The sequence below is a fragment of the Phoca vitulina genome, unplaced genomic scaffold, assembly GCF_004348235.1.
Source record: "Phoca vitulina isolate PV1807 unplaced genomic scaffold, GSC_HSeal_1.0 scaffold22, whole genome shotgun sequence".
NCBI classification, from domain to species: Eukaryota; Metazoa; Chordata; class Mammalia; order Carnivora; family Phocidae; genus Phoca; species Phoca vitulina.
In genome coordinates, this window is record NW_022589725.1 from 21,549,368 (window position 1) to 21,572,278 (window position 22,911).

At 40.6% G+C, this 22,911-nt stretch overlaps 1 protein-coding gene across 7 annotated transcripts in view; it reads left to right on the top strand.

Moving 5' to 3' along the window:
- PLCB4 (phospholipase C beta 4) overlaps positions 1–20,238 on the top strand; it is a 407,515-nt gene extending 387,277 nt beyond the window's left edge. For 5 of the 7 annotated variants that reach the window (XM_032419441.1, XM_032419443.1, XM_032419444.1 and 2 more), the window contains 8 exons: positions 1,761–1,876; positions 3,169–3,244; positions 5,246–5,421; positions 7,919–8,020; positions 12,756–12,813; positions 13,257–13,343; positions 16,348–16,384; positions 18,705–18,793. In XM_032419441.1, the coding sequence (XP_032275332.1) occupies positions 1,761–1,876; positions 3,169–3,244; positions 5,246–5,421; positions 7,919–8,020; positions 12,756–12,813; positions 13,257–13,343; positions 16,348–16,384; positions 18,705–18,793 (741 nt within the window). Of the gene's footprint in view, positions 1–1,760; positions 1,877–3,168; positions 3,245–5,245; positions 5,422–7,918; positions 8,021–12,755; positions 12,814–13,256; positions 13,344–16,347; positions 16,385–18,704 lie in introns of all 7 variants that reach the window. The other 2 variants (XM_032419446.1, XM_032419447.1) reach the window with 2 other exon arrangements.
- The last annotated feature ends 2,673 nt before the right edge of the window (positions 20,239–22,911 follow it).

Below are 22,911 nucleotides of genomic sequence, written 5' to 3' on the forward strand. Positions count from 1 at the left end.
TCTAAGAAAGAAGGTGAGGGCTGGAAAGATTTATATAAGTTTCACAAGGCCCCACTTGGCTAATTATTGACTGAGCTAAGACCAGAATCCAAGTGCTCCTGCTGTTTTCCCTTGCTATTTTTTCATTTGTACAACAAATATTTAATGAGCACCTGCTATGAACCAAGTTTTGTGTCATGTACCTCTGAACAAAGACTTGCCCTGCCTTCATAGAGAATATCTTAACCTACTGGAATCCATCGTGAACGCCTTTCGTCACAAACAGCCTCATTCCTCATCTCTAATTGGGTTAATAAGATTCACCAGAATATTTCCTTAAGAAATAGCGTACTTCCAAGCCTCAAATCCTTTCCTTTTCTTGTGCTGCACTAGGCTATTTAAAGAACAATCTTCTCCACCCTCCCTCCCAATACTTGCAAGAAACAGGAAAGCAGAAAGATCACACAGGAAAGATTATTCTAATCTGTTTGAATCTGCACTTGCATAGAGTCCCTTATTTATTTGCCCAGGAAAATTAACACTTGGGCTGGGCAGGTGTGATGCCTTTAAATCTTAAAAGGAAGACTATTAGTAGGACATTTTAGTAGGCTCGTTGTTGTCCACACAATACAAGAGTAGTTAAATCCATTCAAATAATGAGATGTTAATGTGTTGATTCCTGAGGCAGATGATTCAGTGTGGAGGGAAGGTTTATTTATTTAATCATTCTACTTGCTCTCCCTTATCCCAAGTCACTCTCTGTATGTTATCATGGATATTGAATAATATGAACATGTTACTATATTTTGAATAAGGTGTAGCAGGCATTTGAAATGATTATTTACTTTTAGTCCTAACAACCTTGTGAACTAGGTATCGCTCTCCCAGTTACAAAGATGAACAGATCGAGAGGCTAGATGAGTTGCCCCAGGATTTAAGCCTAAAGAACCCATGCCCTTAACCCAATCTACCACATTGCAAAAGCCCCGGCTGAAATGTGTTTATAACACAAAGTGCACACATATTGGGAATGTGGCTAGATTTATGAGGCCTTCCAACCACAAATTAAGCAAGATACTGTTCCATACGATTCCCTGACCCCAAATCCACAGCCAGGTAGCATCACCTTGGACCACGCTGTTGTCCGCATTGTCAGTCCCTGTCCTGAGAATCTCCCCACCCAGCACCACCCTGCTCCACGACTCCTAAAGGTATGATGGGGATTTGAAGTCAGCGGACAGGACAACCACACTGGCAATTCTCACTGTTTAGCGATGGTATTTAAGACCTTCCAAAAACGTGCTGGGTGTTTAGAAACCACGTCACCTGTGAATAGTTATACTTAGCATGTGAAAGAGGGAAACTGTGGTAGCTGAACTTGGGTATTTGAGAACCAGTGTGTGGTAGGGGCTGTGGACTACTTAGGTGTCTCCAACAGAACAAAGACGAGTGGGTAGAAGTTCTGGGGAGAACATGTATGTGTCGAAGAGAGGACTTTGGGATGATTGGTGCTGCCCAATAGTGGGCAGGGATGCCTTTTGAGGTGGGCATGTTCTTCAGGCTGAGGCTAGACACTCCCTTGTTGGGGATACCCCTGTACAAGAAACTCTTGTGTTGGGCGGGAGATTGGAAGTCCTTCTGCTTCTCAGAGTTGGTTACTCCTCAATTTCCAAACCTTGGTTCTGGGAAAGCTGTTGAGAATCATGCCAGCCCAACATAGATAAAGTTTGTCAGCCACCCTGGAAGAGCCCAACTTGTGACGGCAGATTCTTCTCATTCAGGAGCATAGCACGATGCAGAAGTTGCACTGCACACAAGTTGACAAAATTGTGGCACAGTATGACAAAGAGAAGTCGACGCATGAGAAGATCCTAGAGAAGGCCATGAAGAAGAAGGGGTAATGGCTCTTTATTTCCTTCTGGAAGCTTTTTGCCTTTTTATATTTTGTCTTTCCCCACAGTTCAGTTAACTGCTTAGGTCAAGGCAGAACTTAGTCTTGACTGTGTTTTCATCCCATTAAAAATTTTTCCTGGAAAATGAGAGACTCATTCAACTGAAGGCAGGGATTGAAGTAGAAAAGAGGAGCTTTATTCCAGTTGGACAGCCATTGGTTGATGACACCGTAACTATGTCCCTCATGTGTTTTCCACTCGGGTATCTTTAAGGTGAATGGCGGGGGGAGAAGGAAGGACAAGCTAAAGTTGGGAACTTTTGAAATTACAGAAATCCTTTTGCATAGCCAGAAAATAAGTTTGATGCACTTGTGGGGAAAAAAAAATGCAATCTCGATTTTTAATATTAGAAGAATCTTTAGCTTATGCCAACAGATAAGACTGTTAAATAAACCCCATCAGTGCATTTACTATAAAAGATTTTTGTCTAGAATTAAGCCAGGGGGATGTTTCTGTGATGCCACAAGCTCTTCAAGTAACAGACTGAAGGGAGAGCATCCTTGGTGCCAGCCCTTGAGAAGTAATAGATTTGATGAGAGTCCTAGCATTTTTAGAATAATGCTTTTCTCAGAGACGTTCTCAATAAGATAATGAAGCATTCTCACTTAGGCCATAATACATCAGAGCGTATATGCTGAAGACAGAAGCTTGGGACCTGTTCTGGTTTCAGCAATGCTACAGATATTCCAAAAGGGAAAAATTATCACTGAAATAAGCAGTAATGGTTGCTGGGAAATTGCCTCGTATGTATTTCCTAGTCACAATGGAATAAGAAGCAAAAATTGCCCTATGATGCCAAGAAATGCTATTTTCTGCCTTGCTGGCATGTGTAAAAGACAAAAATCTGGCTTTATAACCAGAAAGAATTTAAAAATTCACTTCCAGGCTGAGGACCTCTTTTCTAGTTATTATCTCCAATAATATTTTATTGAATAAATGAAAAATTAGCCTCAAGAAAAGCAGGAACCAAAATGGAAACTCTGACAACAGACCCTTCACAATGAAATCATTGTTAGATGTGAAGTGTCTCTTTGTGTAGTGGTTGAATTGAGTAATCACGATGTGGATGTTTTGTAAGGTGTACATCTATTACTAGAAATACTGATGTTGCCCAATGAGCCATGGCGTCCCATGTTTGATGAACAAATTGTCTTCATTAGAAAGCTTTGGAGCAAGGGCCCATGGGAATGGGAAGATATCTAACATCTGGCACATGTTTATGATTTTCCATTATCAGGGGAAGTAATTGTCTCGAAATGAAAAAAGAAACCGAAATTAAAATTCAGACGCTGACATCAGATCACAAATCTAAGGTAAGAAAATGCCTATTTTTACAGCAGGAACTTGCAGAAGATACTTTGTAATTTTTTAGATGCCTTACCTAACATAAATCAGAAATAACAGTAACCTGGGGCTGGTCTGGGAAGTCAAGAGATATCGTCATTCCCATTTGTTCCAGACTCACTGGCTTTGGGAAGGGCCATTTCCTGGAACATCTTTTCCTTCATATGTAGAAATATGCATATAGTCTGTCTATGCTGCCTGCCTCCTGCCTCTGGGGCATCAAGTGAAACAGGACAAATACTATATAAAATACAGAACATGCTTCTCTAGAGAAGTAACATTAAACATAGAACAAAAAACCCACCCAACCTGAGGGTTGTTAGTAACTCTTTGATATTTATTCCATTCTAACTTTGCTGTGGAAGTTTAGGATGGGGAAAAAAATCAAGAGCTGACATTCTAGGAAATGAGCCCAATTACTCATATTTCCCCCAAAACACAAGAAAATAGGAACTTGGGAGATTTATTAGTTTGCGGGCTTTTGGGGAACTGAGCACTAAGTTCCAGTCAAGAATGCAAAGAATTCTTCTAGCAATAATAGTTACAGAGGAGGGGTGGTACTCTTAAAACTCCCAACTCTAGCTTTTGGTCAAACCAGCCAGCCTCCCTGTGTCTCCATGCAGCTCTGTCATCCGCCCCGTGGCCCTGCTGCCTACACGGGCGAGCCACACGGTTCAAATGGAGGTTCTCCTCGGTGCTATGTGTTTTGAGTCCATTGTGTGAAGTTACAAAGGCAGGAAGCCATGTGTCTTCGAGAGTTGTTCTTCACTCTCTCTCTTCTTAACTGGAATGTTTGAGAATTAATGTCCGTGCACCATGCCATGACTTCTAGAAGCTTTGCACAGATAGGAAAGTAGAAACCTTGGCCATGGTATCAGTTTGCTGCACAGTACACCGGGTCAAAATTTAGTGACTTAAGATACCTCCCAGTAATTACCTTACAATTATTTTTTTTTTTAAGATTTTATTTATTTATTTGAGAGAGAGAGAATGAGAGACAGAGAGCATGAGAGGGAGGAGGGTCAGAGGGAGAAGCAGACTCCCCGCTGAGCAGGGAGCCCGACACGGGGCTCGATCCCGGGACTCCAGGACCATGACCCAAGCTGAAGGCAGCCGCCCAACCAACTGAGCCACCCAGGTGCCCCTTACCTTACAATTGAGTGGGTCAGAATTTGGGCTCTCCTCAGTTGGGTAGTTCTTGGGATTGTGATTAGGGCTCACTCGTGTGTCTGCCATCAGCTGGGATCGATGGCTGTACTCAGACACCAGGTCGGTAGCTGGCGGCTGGTTGGTTTTTCCTGTATGACCTCTCATCCTCCAGCAGGCTAGCACAGGCTCTGTCCCAAGGCAGCCTTGGGATTCCAGACAGCAAAAGAGGGAGCATTTTCCAAACTACTGCTTGCACCACATTTGCTACTGTCTCGTGGCTAAAACAAGTCCTGAGGGCAGCCAATTTTAAGGAGGTGGAGAAATGGATGCTAGATCTTGATGAGGAAGGGTACAGAACCACACTGCAAAGAGCATGGATATAGGGAGGGGAAGACTTTCTACCCCAACATCTGGTAGGGTTGACACAATGAGTCATAATCCAGCGATAAAGAGAACCTAGGGCTTCTCCATTCAGACCTGTGGCCATGTGGATGTGAAGCAGGAAAAGCATGAGGAGATGAGGAGAAGCTGAGAGAATCCATAAGGAGCCCAGAGTCCAGACAAAAGGAAACACGGACAAGTTAAGCAGTGAAATCATAGGTCATGGCTGAATATTTAGAACCAAAGCAATTGATTATTTTAAGAAGCTAGGACTTCCTGAGTCCCCTGGATTAGTACATATTTTTTGCAGTTGGAGTGTCTGCTGATTCACCAGCTAAATTGGTGGGTGGGATTTGAAATGCACGATGGAGACTGTGTTTTCAGTTCAAACCTGATCTGTGAGAGTTCCAAGTGGCACCATCCCCTTTTCCTCCACACAGGTCAAAGAGATAGTGGCCCAGCACACAAAGGAGTGGTCAGAAATGATCAACACCCACAGTGCGGAGGAGCAAGAAATCCGGGACCTGCACCTCAGCCAGCAGTGTGAGCTCCTGAGAAAGCTACTGATCAATGCCCATGAGCAGCAAACCCAGCAGCTGAAACTGTCCCATGACAGGTAGGCAAGTGCGCCTTCTCCAGAGGGAACTCCTAATTTTGTAATAACACTGAGCTGTTACGTGTATCACGTTGTACGGTTGAGGTGAGCAACACGAACTATAAGCAATGGCCTCTGCCATCGAAGTGCTTTCAAGTGTTGGCAAGGTCTTATCACTCACATGAAAAATGAAGTTGAATTACAAATAGTATACGATGCATACTAAAAAGCACAGCCCAAAGGAACTCTGCTGCCTCCCTAGTAGCTTCACAGGAGGCTTCACATGGAGGCTTCAGGGAGTGTTAGGGCCAACACTGGGCTTTGGAAAACGGCCTGGAGCCTCTTAGGAGAGAGGACACAGAAGGAGACGAAGACCAACCAGTTAAGCTCCTCGATCAGATTGGATCTGATCACTCAGTGGCTAAATGTGGTGAGATCCTTCTTTACATGATTAGGACTTCTAGAAATTTTAGAAAGATAGGCCTAATCAAGAAACAGCAAAGAAGTATCGGTTTATGAATTGAATATTACATTTAAAATTCTGCAAATGATGAGCTAGACTCCCCCGCCCCCGCCCCCAGCAGAAGAGTGTCGATGTCAATTACATCCTTTTATCACAGCCTTTACAGCTTGCTCGCCATGCCTCTGATATGCCACTGTTATGGTCTATTGATACACACAAAAGAGTAGAAAATTGAAGCATTGTACAAACAAAGCAAACAAAAAAGTGTTTAAATGCTAACTGCATAAATTATCTGGGCGCGTTCATGAATTCCCAGCCTGGTTTTGGAGTGATGGATCCGGCCGTAGGAATGTGAAGCATCTTGCCATCGTTGCCCAATTCTCATTCAAGGCAACGAAATGAGGTAGACCGTGCTAAGTTTGCTGGAGGTCAGTGGTCTGTACCCTGTCCATTCTAAAATATTCTATGAAGTTGTATAGGATTAGGAGTGATCTTTTCTTTTTTGCCTTGCAAGATGCTCTTGATTCGGTACACAAAAATGTCTGCTCACCACTCTGTCTTTGACCGCTACCGCGGTACCAGATTGTAAGCATCCCTCCTTCCCCAAAGATACTTCACAGGATGAGGTGCTCCTCTCTCCTCTTTCTTGTCGTTGAATAAAGAAAAAAGTTAGCCCTCAACAGTAAGCATTGTTCAAAAGGAAAAAAGAAAGTAAACTAATTCTTGCGTTGCTTAGGAAGTTATCTGAAGAGAACATAATCTAATTACTAGTTTAGCTTAAAAAATAAGTGCACGGCCGGGGCATTTTTCCAAGTAACAACAGCATTTGGGCTTTTTCTCAAGCACCCTGTGGTTGTGTGTCTTCCTCACGATCACAGCTCTTGGTTAAAAAAAAATCTTGCCCTCTTAAGACTGGTCAGCCACATTTGGTCATTGAGCCGTGTTTGTTGAATGAATGAATAAAGTAATGGTCAGTTGACTAACACTAACTGAAGGAACAACTTGAGAGCCATTTTCTTGGACGCAGGAGTTTCTATGCATATTCCTACCTCTGTGGGCTCAGTGTTGTCCATCTCTTTTGATACAGTGCAGATACCACTTAGACTACCTGACTCCTTGGTCACTCATTTCCAGGCAAGGTTTCAAGGAGACCTCTATAGGTTCCAGAAAAAATTCTTTGCTAATAATACTCATTTCAGTGCTCTAAAATGTATACCTTTAATGTACAAGTAAATAATCTATGAGTCTTTCTCATGAGCACACAGACATTCCAGCACATGCAGGGATCCAGGGGCCTAATGTAAACATCCTTTTTTCCCCCTAAAACCCATGCTTATCTGAAACTACTCAGTTCCCTTCATTCCCATGAGCTGTCATAGAACATGAAGGTCACTTGTGAGGGTCAGAACATCCTCTCTCTCTCCTCCAGGCCATCTGATCCCAAGAAATGTAGGGCAAAGCTGGAAAATCTTTATATTTTTATGGACAAATGTAATGACTCTTCATCCCAGTTCATCATGGTCACTTCCCTAGTAGGTGACCCACCTCTGCTTCTCATGGATTGGGGCTCTTTCCCTCCTTTTCACAGGATACAAAATAACTCGATGAGCTCAATAGTGGGGGGAAAAGTGAACCTAGTTCTGTTGTTATATGTAGAATTTATTTTTTTATTATAAATATCCATAACATAAAATTTGCCATTTTCACTTTTTAAAGATTTGAGAGATAGCGAGAGAGAGAGAGAAGGAGCAGGAGGAGAGGGAGAAGGAGAAGCAGGCTCCTCCCTGAGCAAGGAGCCCGATGCAGGACTCGAGCCCAGGACTCTGGGATCATGACCTGAGCCAAAGGCAGACGCTTAACTGACTGAGCCACCCAGGCGCCCCCATTTTAACCATTTTTAAAAGTGTGTGGCAATCAGTACACTCACACTGTTGTGTAGCCATCACCACCATCCATCTCCAGGACTTTTTTATCTTCCCCCATTGAAACTTTGTACCCACTAAACACTAACTCTCCATTCCCCCCAACCCCCATTTGTTTACTTTTAATATTTAGGGAAAGCAAGGAAATGCGAGCACACCAGGCTAAGATTTCTATGGAAAACAGCAAAGCCATCAGCCAAGATAAATCTATCAAGAACAAAGCAGAACGGGAAAGGTAAGCCTGAGAGTGCTCACTGTGGGGATGGAGCATTGGCTGAGGCATAAACAAACACAACGTTTATGTGCATATACACACACTACTCATAATCCCTATGAGTGTTGGCTATGAATTCTGCTGTTATAACCTCTATGAAGATTTATTGTTGTTGCTATAGAACACTTGTCTTCTGATTGTTCACTACTACCAGTAAAATAAATGTACGTTCAGTATATGTGTGCTCATCTACAAACCAAATGGCATAAAATATGGCAAAATATCCTTCCCACATTCCATTGGGTCATCCTACAAGCATCTCACCTGCTCAGGTATGGGCCCATTCTGGATGGGATGGTTCTGACTAGCAGCCTGTAGGAAGGCAGTCCTCTTTCTTTGATTTGCTTGGTGCTGTCCCTGACCCCAGGGATCATCTCAAAAGTCCCCAGGTTTTCTGGTTTGACCTTATGTTAGGTTGAGTTTTTAAGAAACAGAGACCAAGACAGGAACTTGGGTGCATGTGATTTACTGAGGAAGGGATCTTCAGAGAAGAGGAATAGGGGAAGCAGGAAGGGTTCAAGGCAGTGACTGAGCAAAGGTTTATTGGTCTCAGCTACAGTCCCTCTTCAGCCTGATCGCAAGCCCTGGAGGATAAGCTGCACCACCGATCTCTTTGAACCAAGGGCATCTAGCTTTTGTACTTCCGTGTTGGTCAGCCATTTGCCACCTGGGGCTAGCGGAAGGTGTGTGTTATCTCCAGAGGAGGTTCCAGGTGCAAGCCCTTTAGGCAAAGGCGGTGAAGGGGATTTGAGAGTTCATCAGGAGTCGTGTTACCCAAGAGAGGGAGTTGAGAGCACTTGATTCTCAGTGATCCTAAAATATAGAGCCAAGTGAAGATTAGCTCTTGGGACTGAGACATGAGCATGTTGAGGGCTTCAAGGCACTCAGCTCTCACTTAGCTATAGGCTGAGCTGTTGGAGAACTTTGCAGCTGCAAAGGAAAGCACCTGTGTTTCACGGTCTCCCTGTCTACGTGGTCTTTTACGGAGGCTTACTGGATACCTGATGTTGCCTCTTTGTTTTGAACATGGTGAGAACTGCTATCCAACTACCTCAATTTCACTGATTTTTTTTTAAAGCACAACTCAATTTATTAATAAAGATGTTAAACATGAAATATAAAATATGAAACATAATACCATCCAGTGCATTTTCATGCAGAAGTGTTGTTGAATTAAGTACAATTGGGAATGGGTCATCAATAGGATATGGAATTCCACAATAATTGGACTTGGAAATGAATTGACTTTTTAAAATGTTGGCCGAGAAATTTCCCAGTCAACATGGAGCATCTAGGGAAATTACTACTCAATTTAATCAATACTTCTTTGCACCATCCTGTTGTGGTTCTTGTTTGTTTATTCTCAGACAAGAAACTGTGTTTAAAGGCCTTATATATGTGGAAATGACATTATCTGCTTTAGCTCAAAAACGTAAAATATTCCAGCCATGATAAAACCTCATCAGTTTGAACTATTTTAGATTCCCCGAAGTAAAATACAGAATTCAGTAGGATAAATGTGTTAATCGTTAAACAGCTCTTTATCATTTCTTTCAAGTATGTTACAAAGTGGACTTCAGCCCAGTTGAGGTCAAATTATCTTGAACTCTAAGTTACTGATAACTTAAAAACTTTGTTAATTGTTTTGTTTTGACTTTGTCTCCATGGTAGGTGTCTAAAACGTCTACAAATGGCTGGTTTTTAAAATAATTTCTGTGTGCAAAATGGTTACCTTCTAAACACAAACATCATGTATGTGTGTCCACTTTAACAAAGTACTGAGAAATAAAATTTTAAAAGTTATAATCAGATAGCTTAGAAAGACGTATAGAAGCTGACACTTTTATTCCCGAGTCAAAGAGGACATTTCAACAGAGATTATGCAATATTTAAAACTGAACCACCATGCAAGTACTGTCTGTCCATGTATAGAAGGTAGCTAAAGCACACAGCAAAAGAAACAATCAACAAAATGAAGAGGCAACCTACAGAATGGGAAAAAAATATTTGTAAACCATGTATCAGGGATTAATATCCAAATAAGAAACTCATACAACTCAATAACAACAAAATGATCTGATTTTAAAATGGGCAGAGGACCTAAGTAGACATTTTTCCAAAGAAAACATACAAATGGCCAACAGGTACATGGAAAATGTTCAAGATCCCTAATCATTAGGGAGATGCAAATCAAAACCACAATGAAATAAAACCTCATAACTGTTAGAATGGCTATTTATCAAAAATATAAGAAATGGAACAAGTGTTGGTGAGGATGTAAAGAAAAGAGGACCTTTCTGCTTTGTTGGGGCCATGTAAATTGGTGCAGCCACTATAAAAAAACAATATGGAGATTCCTTCAAAAATTAAAAATAGAAATACCATATAATCTTACAACCCCACTTCTGGGTATCTATCTGAAGGAAATGAAATCACTATACCAAAGCAATATCTGCACCCCCATGTTCATTGCAGCATTATTCAACTAGCCAAGACATGGAAATAACCTCAGTGCCCATCAATGGATGAATGGATAAAGAAAATGCCACTTTATGTCTGCATACACACACACACACACACACACACAGAGTGGAATATTATCTGCGTACACACACACACACACACAGAGCGGAATATTATCCAGCTATTAAAAAAGGAAAGCTTGGCATCTATGACATCGATGGACCTTGAGGGCATAATGCTAAGTGAAATAAGCCAGAGAAAGACAAATAATGTATGATTTCATTTAGAAACAGAGTAAAATGGTGGGTTTCAGGAATTAAGGGAGTGCAGAAAGGGGAAAATGTTAAAGGGGACAGACTTCCAGTTATAAGAGGACTAAGTTCCAGAGATCTAATATTGGGAATGGTGACTATAGTTAACAGTACTATATTATATACTTGAAAGTTGTTAAGAGAGTAGATCTTAAATCTTAAACGTTTTCACCTTAAAAAAAAGAAGGTAGCTAACATGATATTTAGAGTGAAAATTACAAACTTTTTTTTTTTTAGTGAGAGAGTGCAAGTGGGGTGCGGAGGGGCAGAAGGAGAGAGAGAATGTTAAGCAGGCTCCATGCCCAGTGTGGAGCCCAACGCAGGGCTTGATCTCACAACTCTGAGATCCTGACCTTAGCTGAAATCAAGAGTCAGACGCTTAACCGACTGAGCCACACAGGTGTCCCTAGGTGTATATACTTTTTAAAATAAATGCAAACTAGTGAGTTAAACACTCAAGAGAGTATGAAGTTAGAAATACAGAGTGAACCCAAAGATCTCGGATGGGGAGAAATAAAACAAAAAGTTCTGAAGTAGAAAACAAAAAGCAATGAAGAATATCCACAAAAACAAAAGCTTACTATTTGAAAAAAATAAAATCAGTGAACCTCCAGCAAGACTGCTCAAGCAGCAGAAGAGCACAGGTTAGTAATATTAGGGATAAAAAGGAGAAATGACTGCAGATCTAATTAATATTTTTTAAAATGAAGACTACATAAAGGGAATGGACAATTGCCTAGAAAAATATTAATATCCAAAACTGACTGAAAAGGAAGGAGAAAACCTGAATAGACCCATAGCTGTTAGAGAAATTCAATCAGTTATAGGTCTGTTCAGTCATGAAAAGCACTCTAGCCTCACCGGTAATGATGCCACTTCATAAAACTAATTGATGCAGAAGTCAATGTCTTACAATACCAAGAGTGGGCAAAGACCTGAAGAAAAGGTAGCATTCAGACCCTGGTTGCGAATGCAAATAAGGACAGGTGCTTTGGAGTAAAGATGAAGCTGTTCATTCCCCCACCAACCTGCAAATCTAGGCATATACCTTAGAGAAATCCTTGCTCGTGTGCACAAGATATGCCCTACATTTATTGAGTCAACAGATATGTCAAGCATTATGGGGCCCTATGCACTAGATCATTGGAGCATTGTTTGGAAACAACCTATTTGTCATTACTGGCAAACTGGAAATATTGTATTCTCTTCATAAATGGAAAAAATCCATACAACAGATGAAAGTAATGGAATAGCTTGAAACACAGTTGTAGCTCTAGAAACTAGGCTAAGTAATAAGTTATAGGAAGAAACCCAGAATAGGTTACCATTTAGGTAAATTTGGAAAACACACAGAGCAATAGAGACCAGCAGCATCACTTGGGCGCTTGTTAGAAATGCAGAGTCTCAGGCCCCACTCCAGACCCACTGAATCAGACCCTCTGGGGGTGGACCCAGCAATCTGTGTTATTGACAGTATCTCCATTTGATTTGTAGGCACCTGAAAATTTGAGAAGCATTTGTATATATTACAAATGGATACATCCATAGGAAATAAAAATATTAAAACATGGATGGGAAGGTCCACACCCAACTCAAAAGAGTGGTTATGTCTGGAGAGAAAGAAAGGAGGGGAATGGAATCAGGAAAAATACAAAAGGAGCTTTAATTATATCTGTAACACTTTGTTTCCTTTAAAAATATGAGACAAGCAGGGCAAAACATGAATACTGACTAATCTGAGTGATCAGTACAAAGATGTTTGTATTTCTTTCTGTACATTATGTCTTTGAAAATTCCACAAAAATTAGGAAAAGTGATAATCCCATCCAGAGAATTAAATAGAATATAACGCTTTCTTATGTGATATTATGTTAATTCTATTCAATGTCATGCCAACTGTTACTTGTACCTATTACTTTTAGGCGAGTCAGGGAGTTAAATAGCAGCAACACCAAAAAGTTTCTGGAAGAAAGAAAAAGAGTAAGTATTTTGTAATTTTCTTGGCACTGTATACAATAACTCATGCTTAGATATCAGACCTCTTCTGGCTAATTTGCTTAATTTGATTTTTCTGTACATTAAACATTCTAGCTTCTCTTGTCTGCTCCTGGAGAGCTAGATAATCTATCACTTAAATCTTGACGATATTAATTTGGCACCATTTTATATGGAAAAGGAAGCCAAGCTTTGATTGTGCATAAATACTCTATTACGTTCTGAGAAGATTTTCGCAGGAAAGATCTTCCCAGTAATAATTATGGGTTTAAACTCTTCCAGTTTTCAGACTGTTTTTCATGATTTTTTTTTTTTTTTTTTTTTTTACAAATGTCTCCCTCAGTTAAATTGTAAACTTAACAGTCATACCTCATCCATAAGTTTTCAGATTACAACCCAAAGTTTATCAGAATTTTTCTTTTTTACAGCTCGCAATGAAGCAGTCCAAAGAAATGGATCAATTGAAAAAAGTCCAGCTTGAACACCTAGAGTTCCTAGAGAAACAGAATGAGCAGGTATCTTACCTAAAAGGCATGAAAAGACATAGCCAGCCCGCTTTGGGAGGCAGATGACCTGCCTGCAGTGATAACTCAAGTAGTGGTGTGGAAAGGTGGCTAGTAAAAATATGATTCCTTTTACTGTATTTTCCCCATTTCATCAAACAAGACAGGAAGAATTCTTTTTGGAAGTGGGAGAGAAATGTAGCCATGGGGCAGGGGGAGGGGGACCCAAAGTCATCATTTGGATAGATGGTGATGATTCTAAGAACGATGTCCCTGAGAAGAGAAAACAAAGGTTACAAATTACTTCTCCATTTTCATTTAGAGCTGTAGAATTTGCAACCTAGGGGCGAGCAACTTTAAACATTTGCTGTGTTTAAAAGCAAAAGAGAGAAACCACCTCTTTTCAACCTCAGTCTAAAAGTGAAATTACAAAACCCATCTCCGGGCTTCCAAGCCAGACCCACAGAAGGGAGCTGCCAAAACTCTACAAACCACTGAACACGAGTGGATACCATGCTCTTGGTGTTTTTTCCCAGCAAGACAAAACACTAAGAAGTCAACACCAATAGTTATCCCAAATCTACCTCTTGAGTTAGCCATCAGCTGTTAGCAAGGTCTCTGTTTACCTGAAGGACAGTACAGGTGGGCTCTTTCCCAGATGGGCTACACAATCCATTGGCCATCCAGTTATTTCAACTGATGGCCATACCCCTAACTTATAAGGCAAAATGACTCTGCAGAGCAGGTTAAATTTCAGTGTGTCTCAAATTTCAGTTTTTAGGTATAGCTGGTTTAGAAGTTTTTATATCTAGATAACCTTCCATCCAGAAACTGTGAAGAGGGTTTGATGAAGTAGGTACTTGTACTACATTGTTCTTTCCTATTTCCCCCATCTATAAAGCAATCCTATTGAAGGTATATTTCTCAGAGTAAATGGCTTCTGTTGAAAAACACTTCAGTTGGAATTACACTAAAATGTATCTTTGAGAAAGTAAAACAAAACCATAAAATCTTCTTTTTTGTATCGCAGTTGGGTAACAAATCCAACTTCCGGTTTCAGATTTGTTACTTTTCAGTAGACCAAAGTTTTATTCATCAGCATACTTCTGAGTTATGTTTCACATTTCCTTTTCAGCTAAATGCTTCTATTCATGAATGGTCCACAGATCCTGAAGGGGGACAATAAATGTTTATTGTCCTTTGGGTCCAATTCATTTGACCATCTCATAGATACATCACGTTCTGGTACAGGATACCTAGCTTATGTTTTTGCTCTTGAAGCACTTCCCAGAAAGTGTTCCTATGGGCAAAATGGGAGTAGGAATAAAGGTAAAGCCACCGTCTCCAAAACATTAGGATCCACTTCAGTGATTCAGGGCTGGGTGGGGTAAGGATGCCTCTCAGAAGAAGGCACAATGAAGGTAAGGCACAGTTATGTTTCAGTTAACTAAATTAAGAAACTACTTAGAAATTACTGTGTTGCTTAGCAACAGGTTTGGCTAAAGAATGTAAATGTGCTAAAAATTACTCATTACTACAATAGTGGTGAATATCAGAGCTAGAGAATACACTTACCTACTCTTTTTTATTTCAGAGTCCAAGTACATAATAAAAAAATCATTTTGAGCTTTTATCCTAACACATGGAGAATTCAAACCACACCAGAATTCTTGCATTAAAATATATTGGATTAGTGATAACTGGACTGGTTGAGCATATTTGGGAGGATAGTGGCTTTTTGTTCCAAAAATTCATGTAATGCATTTCAGTATGTCATAAGCAACGTCTACCACCCACAGCTGATACTTCAAGTTACAGAAGCTTAGGAAAGCACAGATCATGAGGAGGCTTGAGATTTGATGAAGATTTAATGAGGTTCAATGAATAGAAACTCACAATATCATATTGATGCTTCTGGCAGAGGTAGAATTTGGACTTGAATTTCTGTGTTAAGCCCTGCTTTACAAAAACATGGGCTGTTCAGTAACAGATTCAGTCCCAGATCTTTCTAGTATGGTTTTGTTTTGTTTGGAACTTAAAGGTCAGAGAGCTGTTAGTTATCTGTGTGTTACAACACTGAAGCAGGCTTAGATGCAAAAGATACAGTGACTCCATTTCTTCCCTCACCATAGGCAAGGTCTGGAATCAGGAAGGAGAGCTCCCTTCATAACAAATTAAACATTTCATTGGCAGAAAAGTTACCTATTTCCAGACAATCCTAAATTTGTATAACAGTTTCCCAAACCCTCGTTAAACCCAAAGACTATTCTCTGTTTCTAAGCCAAGATAATTTTAACATTCATCCATAATATCTCTTTAAGGCTTCTTACTGCTTCCTTGTGACCCTACTCCCAGAAACTCACCCCATCCCCCTAAAGATCTACTTAATTAGCTAGACCAGCGTTGAGGGGAACTAGCAGAAACAACTCAAGTTTTAATATAATTTGGTTCCGATTCTGGATCCTAACCTCATGTGCTCTTTTTTTAAGCCACCTACTGGCCTTGCCTACTTGGTCATCCAATGCTTCCTTTAAAACTCCAAAGGTTGGGAATCGGTTTTCTACTAAATTTTCCCATAGACCTCCCAGCCACAAGTATGTCATCTGTCCTGACATGTACCATTTCAACATTAACAGCTCCATTACTATCATACCCAAGCTTTAAAAGTTGATTTTTGTCCATCAATCCTATCATTTAATAAAGAGAAGTGAGGGTACTTGCTAAAGGGAGGGTTCCCTACTCATCCTTGCAGGAGAACACAGTCTGGGCTCCTAGGCATTGGTTGCTTGCTTTGTTTCTTTTGTTGTTTTTTTTTTTTTTTTCTGTTGGGATCAACGGGGGGGGGGGGGGGGAAGTTTGTCACTGATGGGCGTATACATGTTTTATTCTTAGCTTTTTGCTTTTCTCTATATGGTTTTGCATTCATTTTTCAAGTATTCATTTATTCAGTATTCATTTATTTTCTTTGTTTTATATGTATGACTCAATTTTGACATTACTATTTTTGTACAAACAGCTATTGAAATCCTGCCATGCAGTGTCCCAAACACAAGGTAGGCCCGAAACTCTGATAAGCAAGACATTGCTTTCCTTCTCAGCTCTGTTAGTATGCTTGGTGCACTCTCCATTTATGATTCACATCTGGTCATAACTAATTAGTATCTCAAGGGTTTGGATTTGAAAGCTTGATTATTTTATGCTTGGATTTCTGAGGTAATATTCAAACAGAAATGCCCAAAATCTTTAGAGAATTATTTCTGAATTACTATTATGAGTCATAGCCAACGGTTCCTACAGCAGACCTGGAAAACTCAAGTCATGCTAATGAAGATATACCCAGGCATCAAGAACAGTGATATATGACTGTCATTTGGACTGACCGCAGCTAAGACTGGGTCACAAAGTCAGCTCTTTCACAAGCATTGATAGGACTGCAATTTATTGTTAAAGCACCCTACTAAAAGTTCACTGGTGCGGGGCGCCTGGGTGGCTCAGTTGGTTAAGCGACTGCCTTCGGCTCAGGTCATGATCCTGGAGTCCCAGGATCGAGTCCCGCATCGGGCTCCCTGCTCGGCAGGGAGTCTGCTTCTCCCTCTGACCCTCCCCCCTCTCATGTGCTTGCTCTCTCTCATTCTCTCTCTCTCAAATAAATAAATAAATAAATCTTTAAAAAAAAAAAAAAAAAATTCACTGGTGCTTTTTAATGACAGAGTTATGGTCTGCGTGCAGAAACATTCACTATACAGTGACTCCTGTCATGCTTTCTGCTAGATCTGGTCTGCCAAGGACCCTAATCACCTCTCATAAGTAAGGTGACCATATAATTTATTATCTGAACCAGGATCATTTTGAGAGTGAAAGGGGATGATGTTCATACTCGCCAGGACTACGGGCATAAACTGGAACTGTCCCCGGCAAATGGCAATGAATGGTCACCCTGCTCATCTGAGAACCTCGCTCTAATAGCAGCCCTGTAATAGCATATGTTCAATATGGTCTTTAAATGCTAAGTGGGGAGAATCATAGGGCATCTTTTATCGCTATTTATGGAACATAAAAGTATTTAATTTCTGGCGCTGATACTGTTTCACTGTCATCTCTTATAAATACCGTTTGTGTCCTAGTTTCACGTTTGTATATTTTTCTCCATTTCTCATTTCTCTCTCAGAGTATTAGTATATTTCAGGCATCGAAAACTATCCAGGTAGAGGGAACCATCCATCCCATATTTGAGCAGAAAGATAAAATTCTTAGTTATTATTACACCCATCTTCGCCAAAAGGGAAGTTAAAGCCACAATATAAAAAGAAGAGAATTACTGTATGTCCACGGGTCAAACTAGTTTTGGGGACATCTAGATGCTCGTAGGATGATCTTCGGATTTGACCCAACCCCCCTACTGACCTTCCATTGAGTTGGAATACCTAAGCAGACATGAGGAGTAATATTAGAGCACGTCAGAATCCTCCTCTCAGTATTATCTTTATATGTCCACATTTCCATTCTTAAACGGCCTTTATTTCAAAGTGGTAGGTCACAAAAAGAGGAAAGGGATGCTTTATTTTTCCTTCAAAAGATACATGCATTGGGTTGGGCCCAAGCATCCAGAAACCAGTTGGAAAGTAAATGTTGAAATAAGCGAGTTGATGTGTCACCAGAATCTTCCTCGCCCTCGGATTCCTTTCTACCTCCCAAACCACCTGGTTGTCTTAGTGACAGTCTTAAGCCATGGTGAACTCAATTTCATGAAGCCTATAAAAAACTGCAAATAAGTGAGAGCCGGTAGGGAGAATTTTTGGACAATAGGATTCTAGCAACCCTACATATTCCTGTAATGTTCTATTTGCAAGGTGCTCCAGCCAAACCAACGTGATGCGCTCCCACCTAAACTTCTCCATCAGTCAGATTCTTAGGGAATTAATTAAATTTCAGGCTATTGGGGGGAAAATATTGTACCTAAGCAACACTTTGGCTAAAAGTTCCAATTACAGTCAAGGCAAAATGTCCATCTGTAGAAACCAAACGGTTTGACGTGACATAGTCTAAATATTGAGCGACTGGCTTAGCCTCTTTTCAAATGGTTTTCCTGGCACGCTGTAGAACTAGTCCTTCACAGCCTTTAATGTGCATAAAAAATGTCTTTGGGATCTTGTGAAAATGCACATTCTGATCCCGTAGGTCTGGGGTAGAGTCCAAGATTGTGCATTTCTCACAAGGTCCCAGGCAGTGCTGATGCTGATGGTCCCTGGACCTCACTTTGCAGAGCAAGGATAGAGTGACAGCATCAGATTTATGCGCGGAGAGAGTCTGCGGTGGCTACATGCCCTTAGGAGAGGATTTCAACATTGTAAGGCCTCGTTTCTAATGTTGCAGGCGAAGGAGATGCAGCAGATGGGGAAGTTGGAAGCCGAGATGGACCGCAGACCAGCAACAGTAGTATGAATCTCCAAAACGCAAACTGAGGCAGCAAAACCTCCCAGCATCAACAGATCACCCCCAACCTTCCCAACCCAGATGTCATGCAAGACGGCTGTTGCCTTTTGGGTTTCCTTTATGTACAGACAAGATGTTATACCTGAACCCACAGCAACTTACATATGTCTGTGTAACATTTTGAGTATTGGGTTTCTTTGGCCAACCAAAAGTAGCTCCGAATCCACCAAAATTACTATCCCAGTGAGGCAGAGTTTAACCCTTGATATTACAACTTAAACATGTTTGCTATAAAATACCATCACAAGTGAATGAGCTTGGTGTAAACAACTCCGCTCTGTGATGCATTTAGGACATGTTTGAGCTGCAGCAAAAAGAGTGCATTAGTGATTCAATAGCAAGTGCATGCACTAGGAAAAATAACAAAACTCTGTCTACAAATTCATCAGCAGAAGTGGCAATCTGCTAGATAAATAACTTTGCAGGATTTTTCTACATCTAAGTTACCTCATCAGTAAGTGCCATGTCTCTGCCATGCCATAAGAAGCTAATTTCCTGTAAAAGTTGTGGAAATTATTAGAGTAAAAAAAAAAAAAATTAGAACAGTGTACCTGTGCCAAAACTCACCAGTGCTCAAGGGAGAACTTTGTTAGGCACACGTAAGACAGTTTACATCTGATATTGCTTTATAGGAATTGCTTCTGCCGATTCCAGACATTCTAATACACTATTACACCATAAAGATTGTGAAGTGGTTATTGGCAAACGTTTGTAAATGTGACCATGTATAAAGTATTTATACTCCTAATTCACACTGTTATAGAGCAAAATCATCTAAGTATTGCCACATGACAAGATTAGTCAACAGGAATACTAGAACTATGTTTGCATGATACACAAGCACCCATTAAGACTAATCCGTACACATACAGTTAATCTAATGCCAAATAAACACTGGCTAAATAAATGTATGGCACAGAATATAATTTGACTATCAAGACTTTAAGCATAATGAAAAAGTCTATATATATGTGTATATGAATTATGTGGGCATTCTTGATACTTCAAGTTCTAGTTTCAAAAAAAATACATAACTAATTTAATTTTACACAAAAATATTTATGCAGATTTTCAGAATTTCATATCAGGAAATAACCTTTTTACGTCTGTTCAATATCAAAACAATTTGCTACAGTGTTTATCTGCATGGTCTTTAAGCCCGCTGTAGTTGTGTTGCAGACAGTGCATGAAAAAGTATTCTGCGGGGAACCGAGCCATGCCGCCAAAGCCGGGAAGAGCGCATGGAAACGGTAGTCTAGAGCTAATCAGATGACTGATTTTAGGACACAAAACACCAACTGAATTGTATATGCTTGTACAAATTGATTCTGTGTGTTCCTCTGAACAAAGCAGAGAAAATTGTTACCATCAATATTGAAATTAAACTTCCAACTTCTCTAATAAAAAATTAAAACACATTTAACACCTGTCTGCGTGTATGCGTTCCAGCAGACTTTTTGCCTTCTTCATAAGTGATCTCATTATTTCCAGAGGAGGCTTCTTCATGCCTCAATACATTTTCCCCCCAAACGACACAAAACAGGCTGATTCTGGTTGACTCCCAAAGGTAATATATTTGGGTTTTTTTCCTCATATTTATCATTTGAACTGGTTTCTGTGAAATTTCTCTAGTTCCCTATTTGCTTATCTGTAAGACAACGGGGTTAGACTATGTATCTTTCAGCACTAACATCCCATGGAAAACTATGGCTATTAAAATAGCACCACATTGGGGTGCCCACGTGGCTCAATCGGTCAAGCATCTCACTCTTGGTTTTTGTCAGGTCATGATCTCAGGGTCAGAAGATCGAGCCCTACTTTGGGCTCCACGCTCAGTCTTGGGTCTGCTTGAGATTCTCTCTCTCCCTCGGCCCTTCCCCCAACTCAACTCGCTCACTCTCTCTCTAAAAATAAAATCTTTAAAAAAAACTTTTTCTTAAATAGTACCACATTGGGATGGCCCATTCTCAAGAATTCCAAATGGCTCATCAAATCAAAGGACTTCTAACAAGAGCTCAGCTCAACATTCTGTGGCACTTCACTGAATTCATCAATTGCCTCCTTCTTCCTTTGCTTCTGAGAGGTACTCCCAGTTTTCCCATTGTTCTGATCTTATCTTCTCTGCCTTTTCATCCTTTTATACCACCATAAATATTTCTATTTTCCAGCACTATATCCAGAGCCAGTTTTTTCTTTAACCCAGACTACTTCCAGTATTTAAGATATCCTACCCCCTCCAAAAGATTCCACTGCAGTGGGATTAAAATGTACACACAGCTCAGATGTTCAACAAAATGATGTTTTACTTTCAATTATAAGTTCAGAGTGCACTCAAATTCTGCATTCTTGCTCATGAAGGAAACAAAAGCTTGCCAATTAAAATAATTCAGTCTTTTCCAGCTTAAAAAAAATGTTATTTCCGAGGCATTTTCAGTTACTTCAAAGTCAAATCCCCCCTTAGAGTCCCAGCCCCATTCAGGTCTCCTTGCTTCTTTCTCCAGACGGCAGTGGGAAGGAGTATCTGGTCTCCCCACTGCTGGACAGTCCTAACTGCCCTGAGCTACAGCCCTACAAATTGGGTCCTTCCATCCCAGTGGCTCAAGGTCTTTGCTCAGTCAAGTGTTCACCCTGGACTCAGTTTATGTTAGCATTCTTCTGGGAGATGCAGGAACTTCTGGATCTTTGTGGGCTGTGGGAGAACTAGAAGTGCTAACTCCAGTCCATTCATTTAAGTACCTCCTTTGCCCATTTGTCAGCTACTAGCGCCATGTTCCAACGTCATGAGGTTTCTCCAGGAGGCTTGCAGTTTGTTAGAACAATGCCCCGAGAAGCAAAAAGCAAGCCTGTTTTATATCAGGTCGCAGGCCTATCTGGGTTTATACTACATCTTGCTTCTCCCACCCAGCAGCACTTTCTGTTCAACCTGGGAGTCAGGACGCTTGAGTCTCAATTCTTTCTCTTTCTCCTCAGCCCAGAAAGGTTAGGGAACTGCCTATTCCTGCCTGACTGGAATGCCCATACAAGACTGTATTCCTCCTTCCTAAGCAGATTATTCTTCCCTTTTGAGAGGATAAAAAGCTTCATGGGGGGGAAAAGGTTGCCAAAATTGGGGAACCCATTGGGAAGTATCAGTTCATCAGATCTAAGACACCATTGATTATAACATCACCATCGTTTTATATACCACAAAGAATGAAAACAGGCTGCCAATTAAACAAGGACACATCACCCTGTGATTATAAGACACCTCAATTCCAGAGATGTCAAAATGTGAAAATACATGTTTCTTGGAATCCATGAAATAGTATTTCAAAAATATTGTACAAGCTAATCAAATCCCAAGACTTGAGGGTTGATGGGAGGCGGGGGAGGAAGGCGAGTATTAAAGACAGGATACAAGAGAAATATTATATCAGAAAACCTAAAGCAAAGAACACTTCTGCAATTGGGACTGTAATTTAGTAGTGAGCTTCCTTCAAAAGCAATTCAAAAAAAAGAAATTGGATTTCCAGGGAAGACGATAGAGTAGAAAGATCCTAAGCTTACCTCGTCCCATGGATACAACTAGATAACACCCACATTAGTGTAAATAACCCAGAAAATGACCCAAAGGTTGGCAGAAGAGACTATTCACAGCTAAATGCAGAGAAGAGTCCCCATCAAAGAGGGTGGGAAGAGCAGAAGTGCAGTCGGGAGCTAAATAGACCCCCATGGGACAGTCCATGAAAGGGAGGGATACCACAGGTGTAGAGAGGCAGACCCTATTACCCAGGCATGGGAGCCCTCAGAGAAGACAAATCCCCATAACATTTAACTTTTAAAATCAGAGGGGCCTAATGTCATGAGTTCTTATAATCAGTGGGGCTTAACACCTGGAACTTTAAAAATCAGAGGGCTCTGCTTTGGGAGACCCTGGAGGGTGAGAGGAAACTGAATTCCCACCATTAAAGAGACAGCACAGCAAATAGCCTGGCTGAGATACAGCATAGAAGCAGCAATTTGAAAAACACTGAGTATAAGAGAAGGAGATTTGCTTACTAATCTCAGAGCATGTGCCTAAGGAGCAGGGATCTATAGGAGACTTATC